Below are 6,000 nucleotides of genomic sequence, written 5' to 3'. Positions count from 1 at the left end.
TCTGTCCAATTTTCCCAGCACCATTTATTGAAGAGACTGTCTTGACTCCATTGTATGCTCTTGCCTCCTTTGTCAAATATTAATTGATTATAATGGCTTGAGTCTATTTCTGGGTTCTCTGTTCTGTTCCATTGGTCTATATGTCTGTTCTTGTGCCAGTACCAGGCAGTTTTGAGAACCGTGGCTTTGTAGGATAGCTTGATATCTGGGATTGTGATCCCTCCAACTTTGTTCTTCTTTCTCAGGATTGCTGTGGCTATTTGGGGTCTTTTTTGCAGAGTATTTTCTTTTGAAAAACACATCTTTGTCAGAAAGAGTTGTAAAAGTTCAGTGTTCTAGGAGGATTTGACTAGAAGGGGCCCAGGGGTTTGAAAGAGAATTGCTATTGCCAAGCGCTCACTCTGGGCAGCGTCTTCACTTTGTTAAAACACAGCAAAATGGGACACCCCCCAAATTACCCTTGATTTGTTTTCTCCTTTGCATTTTATTTCTTAACTCCTCTTTATTTTCTTGTCATTTCAGAGAGTCTTGGAAAATGATGAAAATGTAGAAGAAGGAAATGAAGAAGAGGATTTAGAAGAGGATATTCCCAAGCGAAAGAACAGGACCAGAGGACGGGTAAGCTGGGATGCCAGGAGGGATGAGAGAAATCAGGGAGGCGAGGTCCCACTGCAACTAGGGAGGGAGGGAGGGAGGGAGGGAGGGAGAGGGGGAGAGAGAGAGAGAGAGAGAGAGAGAGAGAGAGAGAGAGAGAGAGAACATCCATGGTCTTCTTGCAGAATTCCCGGAGTGGAAAACACCAGAGGGCTCTGATCCTGGGTGATAGCCTGCAAGAGTTTAGGGCTGGCAAGAGGGAGAAAAGGCAGAGGGTGCCCCGAGGGGAGGGGGATGCTGAGGCTTAGGGGAGGTTGGGGGTGGGAACAGAGGGAGGGTGGAGAACAAGGAAAATGTGATAGTTGTCCCTGTTTCTTGGCCATGAAAGAAGGCTGAAAGTTTCCTGCACCCCCCCCCCCCCTTCCCCGGTTGGGGCTGCCCCAGAATGACAGGGTCAGGACACCTGCTTTGGGGTGTGTTTCATTAGGCAGAAAGTAGGCCCACAGCTGGTGGTTCCCAAGCAGGTATGGCCTGGGCTTTGGAGGCTGGTGGGATGTGGCAAAAAGAAAAAAAAAAAAAAAAAAAAGCACCAGAAACCTGGAGAAAGGCAGAGGGGAATTCTGTGGTGGAAGGAATAAAAATATGAGAATGGCTCTTAAGGGGAGGGAACCAAACCAAACTCAGGTATTCAGGTTGGTCCTCCACAGTGCTCATGTTCAAGCCCTAAGGGGCCTTTTGTGGTCATCTTCATGGGTCTGCAAGGGCATCTGACAGTAACCAGGTGCAGAGGACCTCTGGGGGTAAACCGCTGCTCTTCATCTAGAGAATGTACTCTTAGTCCTGTCTGGCTCCTTCAGGCTGCAGGCAGGACCCTATGTTTTTCATGGACAAGAGGCTAGTCCTGGGTGCTCCGTGGGTTTTGATCTAGTGCAAATTATGGGCATACCTCTCTATGTGGTTCCTGTGCCTTAGTATACAGCAGACCCACCAACAAAGCCTTTCAGAATGTAGGTCCCCAGTACCCAACCCCAGAAGTTCTGCTTTGGGAGGTCTGAGATGGGGCCTGGAAAGCTGTATCATAATGATAGGTCACTGGTACAAGTGCTCCAGCTGTGCCCACACTGAGCTGAATCGCTCCAACCTGTTGACAGAAGCCGGACTTTCCGAGTCTGGGGAGGGCAGCCCTTTGATGCTGCATACCTTATAGAGTTGGCATCCCGCTTCAGCTATGATCACCTTTTGACACTCTTGTTATATCTGTTCTTTTCTTTCACTTTTTCTTGGTTTGCATGTTTTATTTTATTTAAAAAAAATATTCGAGGATATTTTTTCCCCATTGCTTTTTAGAGAGAGGAGAAGGGAGGGGAGGGGAGGAGGGCGAGAGAGAAAGGGAGAAACATCAATGTGAGAGAGACATTGAACTGGCAATCCAGGTATGTGCCCCTGACTGGGAATCAGACCCTCAACCCTTTGGTCTGTGGGCCGATGCTGTAACCACTGAGCACACTGGCCAGGGCTAGCATGTTCTTTTTTTATGTGTGAAATATTTGAAAGCAATTCCTAGACATTTTATCATTTAACCTGCATATACCTCAGTGTATATCTCTAACATATCACTATCATACCCAATAAAAAGAACAACTATTCTAATATCTACTATCAAGTCTCTGATGACTTTTCTCTGCTATACCCTCCCACACACATGTGTTTTTTTCTCCATGCCATTTATTTGTTGAAGAAGTTGGGTGGTTGATCTTGAGGAATTTCTCACATTCTAGAGTTGGCAGACTGATACTATTTAAAGTATTCCTCTGTCCTCTTTATTTCCTGAAAACTGGTGGTTTGATTAGAGAGTTGGTTAGATTCAGGATATTTATGTGTATAGATATTTTTTTTGGTGGGGCAAGAATCTTTCCCAGGTGTGATGTATGCATCTTATTGCATCACATCCGGAGGCGCATGTTGTCTAGGTGTTCTGCTTCTGGTGGTGCTAAGATTGATAGGTGGATTTGGGTGTTGTCAGCCTGATCTCTTTTTATAAGCTCTCCATTGAGTTTTCAACTAATTGTTTTAGCAGCCACTGATGAACTTGCCTCGACCCATGAGTTCATTGGAGGTTGCAAAATAATGAATATCTGATTCTATCATTGAAGGAGGCTTTAGAACGTAGAATTTCTGGGCTTTTTGTGAGCTTCAAGAGCTGTGTGTCACCTCCAAGCCTGCTTCCTTCCCTTCCCTCAGCCCAAACCAAACTCAGGCGAGTCGATTGTGGAAGGAGAATGGTCTTCACATCTTCTCCATTCCCAACCTAAACATCAATGATTGAACTCACAGTCATTGAATATGAGTAGGGGGTTTTGGTAGGAACATTAGCAGTAGCAGCAGCAGCAGCCATTTTTACTTACTGTACTTACTGTATACCAGACACTGTGATGGGCTAGTTACAGTACGAGCTGACATATGGGGAGTGATGACCGAGCACTTCAAACTTCATCTCCTGCACTGGCCACTGTGGCTGTGAGCACGTACAATGTTGCTGGTTCAAACTGAAATGTGCTGCAAGTGTAAAATACACACCAGATTTCGAAGACATAGTACGAAAAGAATGCAGAACATCTTCATATTTTTTATTGATTCCATATTGAAATGATAATATGTTGGCTATGTTAGGTTAAGTAAAATGTGTTACTAAAATTAATTGCACCTATTTATCTTTTTACTTAAAAAAAAGTAAGATGTGTCTACTGGAAAACTTAAGATGATATGTATGGCTTGCATTGTATTTCTATTGGCCAGCACTGCTTCTTCCATTCCCATAAGTCAGGGGTGGGCAAACTTTTTGACTCGAGGGCCACAATGGGTTCTTAAACTGGACCGGAGGGCCGGAACAAAAGCATGGATGGAGTGTTTGTGTGAACTAATATAAATTCAAAGTAAACATCATTACATAAAAGGGTACGGTCTTTTTTTAATTTTTTTATTTTTATTCATTTCAAATGGGCCGGATCCGGCCCGCGGGCCGTAGTTTGCCCACGGCTGCCATAAGTTGATATTATTATTTCCAGAGAGGTTAAGTAACTTGCTCAAGGTCATCCAACCTAGTAAGGAAGAAGTCAGGATTTGAACATACTCTGTGGTTTTTCCACTGGGTCATGTGTGGCCCAGTCCCTAGCATGTGGCCAGTGACCATTTTTTTGAATGAATGATTGAATGATGGGAAAAGAAAGAACAGTCATATTTCAGCTTGTGGGAGCTGAGAGAAGGTCTGGGGCTGGATGGGGCCTAGACCAGCACCGGGACCACCTTATGATGGCCAAGGGGCAGTTGAATGGCTCTACATTGTGCAGTGACATTGTGGACCTGTCACCCATGGTGGGAGGACCCTGATGAGTGTAGGCGGGCCTATCTGGGCTGGAATAAGTGTATGAAGCTGCTCAATTAAGTCATCCTTTACAGTGTTGTGTTTAAGCTGCTGTTGGCTCCTGGAGAACAGTCGCACCCATTTCTGTTGCCAGGACTGAAAGGCAGCTTAAGGCCATGCATCTCAGCATCAGTATTACCTGGGAGACTGTGAGAAATGCAGGACCCCACACTTCACCCTAGATGGGCTGGATGAGAGTCTGTCCTTTACTGAGACCCCGGGTGCTTTGTGTGCTCATTGAGGAAGCCAGGCCTAAGGTAGTGTTTACAAGAACAGCCTCTGTCTTGTTTGAACCACGAGTTCAAATCCCAGCCCCACCACTTACTAGACTTTGGGTGAATTATGTAACCTCTGTGACCATGACCAAATTATATATGTACTCTTGAGTTTCAGTTTCTTCATCATTAAAATACACAGCCGATTTTGAGTGCTTAATAAAAGGCTAGATATTATTAGGAGGGTACAAGCAAAGGGAGCACAACGCTCAGAGTTCTGACAATGGAGATTCCCTGAAGGGTGAATGAAATTTGGACCCAACAATTAACGATTGTGTTCGTGGTAACTTTACTCCAAGAAATCTAAGCTCTTTAAAATTCATAAAATTCTTGGGAATCATCCATGTTATCAATAAGTAGATCAGTCAATCAGTAAGTATTTATTGATGCATTGTGGTATAGTTCAGTGCTTCTCAAACTTTAATGTGCATACGAAGCATGTGGTGATCTTACTAAGCTGCAAATTATGATGCAGTTGGTCTTGGAGGTGGGGACTCAGATCTTGCCTGGTCTACAAGCTCCGGGCTGATGATGTCAGTGCTGCTGGTCTGAGGACCACACTTTAAATAGCCATGAGATAGAGCAGTGGTTCTCAATTTTTTTTGGGGGGGTGTCTCAGGAGCTCTTTACTTGAAAATAACTGAGGGACCCCCCAAAAGCTATTGTTATGATAGGTTATAACTAGTGCTACTTATCAAAACAGAAAAAGTGTTAAATGTAAGTATTCACAAGCACACAGTGATGACCTCATCATGTCCTGTGGCCTCTAAAACTCCACTGTGCGCTTGTGAGGGAATGAGAGTGAAAAATTTCAAAGACGTTTAGTACTATTACAAAATATTTTTGACATTGAAGACCCCCTGAAAGAGTCTCAGGGATCCCCAGGATTTCTTGAGATACTATTTGAAAACAACTGGTATAGAGGAACTAGCTCTCTGAGTCTGTCCCAGTCAAGGGCCTTTAACTTGTAAGACATTTAACAGCTTAAGCAAAAATGGGAAGTATTTGAAAAGCCGCTGGGATATTGCTCCAACTTTGAGCAATGAAGATTGAAACCTCAGGAAGGGCAAGAGAGTGGCAGGGATTCGGGACTGGGAAAGAGTAAAGCACTCTGGAAGCTTCTGGCCTCTACTTCTTCATTCTTCTCTCGCACAACTGCCTTTTCTGTCTCTCCATGCACATGACCGCCATGGCTCCTGCACTGATAGGTCCCTAGGTCAGCTGTCTGTACTAACCAACTGTTTCCCAATTCCAAGTTCTTTGGAACTAGAATCTGCTCTGGTCAGATGTCCACTCCTGAGCCAGCCAATCAGCTGTGGCCAGACAGAGCAGCGCCATGTGGTGCAGTCATGGCTGCCATGGCCTACCGGTGTGTGAATGAGAAATGGAGTGGAGTGGGGTGGGCACGTCTCAGAGAGGGAGAACTGGTTTCTTTTGGGTAATCAGCTTCAAAGTTTTCTATAGCAGAGTCTGGAAACCTTGGTCCTGTTTCTTCTACTGGCTCTCAGACTAAGGACAAGTTGTGAACCCTCCCTGGACCTGTTTTATCAAGTGCCAAATGGGAATAATAGTATTTGCTCTAATTCGTAGGTTATTGTAGGAATTAAATGAAGTAGTATATGTGAAAGCGCTTCAGATGCCATAGTGCTAAGTGTTGGGGATGCATAATAAAGTATGAAATGCATCTTTGCTCTCAAGGATGTTGGAATT

At 44.5% G+C, this 6,000-nt stretch overlaps 1 protein-coding gene across 4 annotated transcripts in view; it reads left to right on the top strand.

The window, feature by feature from the left end:
* DPF3 (D4, zinc and double PHD fingers, family 3) overlaps positions 1-6,000 on the top strand; it is a 279,416-nt gene that overhangs the window by 172,178 nt on the left and 101,238 nt on the right. For all 4 annotated transcript variants that reach the window (XR_001362031.1, XM_005865797.2, XM_014539307.1 and 1 more), the window contains exon 5: positions 523-618. Coding sequence is in view for 3 of the 4 variants with exons in the window: in XM_005865797.2 (XP_005865859.1) it covers positions 523-618 (96 nt within the window). In the remaining variant the exon portion in view is untranslated. The remainder of the gene's footprint in view (positions 1-522; positions 619-6,000) is intronic.

This window comes from Myotis brandtii, unplaced genomic scaffold (genome assembly GCF_000412655.1).
Source record: "Myotis brandtii unplaced genomic scaffold, ASM41265v1 scaffold213, whole genome shotgun sequence".
Lineage (NCBI taxonomy): Eukaryota > Metazoa > Chordata > Mammalia > Chiroptera > Vespertilionidae > Myotis > Myotis brandtii.
The sequence above is the reverse complement of the archived record's forward strand: the minus strand, read 5'-3'. Positions and strand labels throughout refer to the sequence as shown.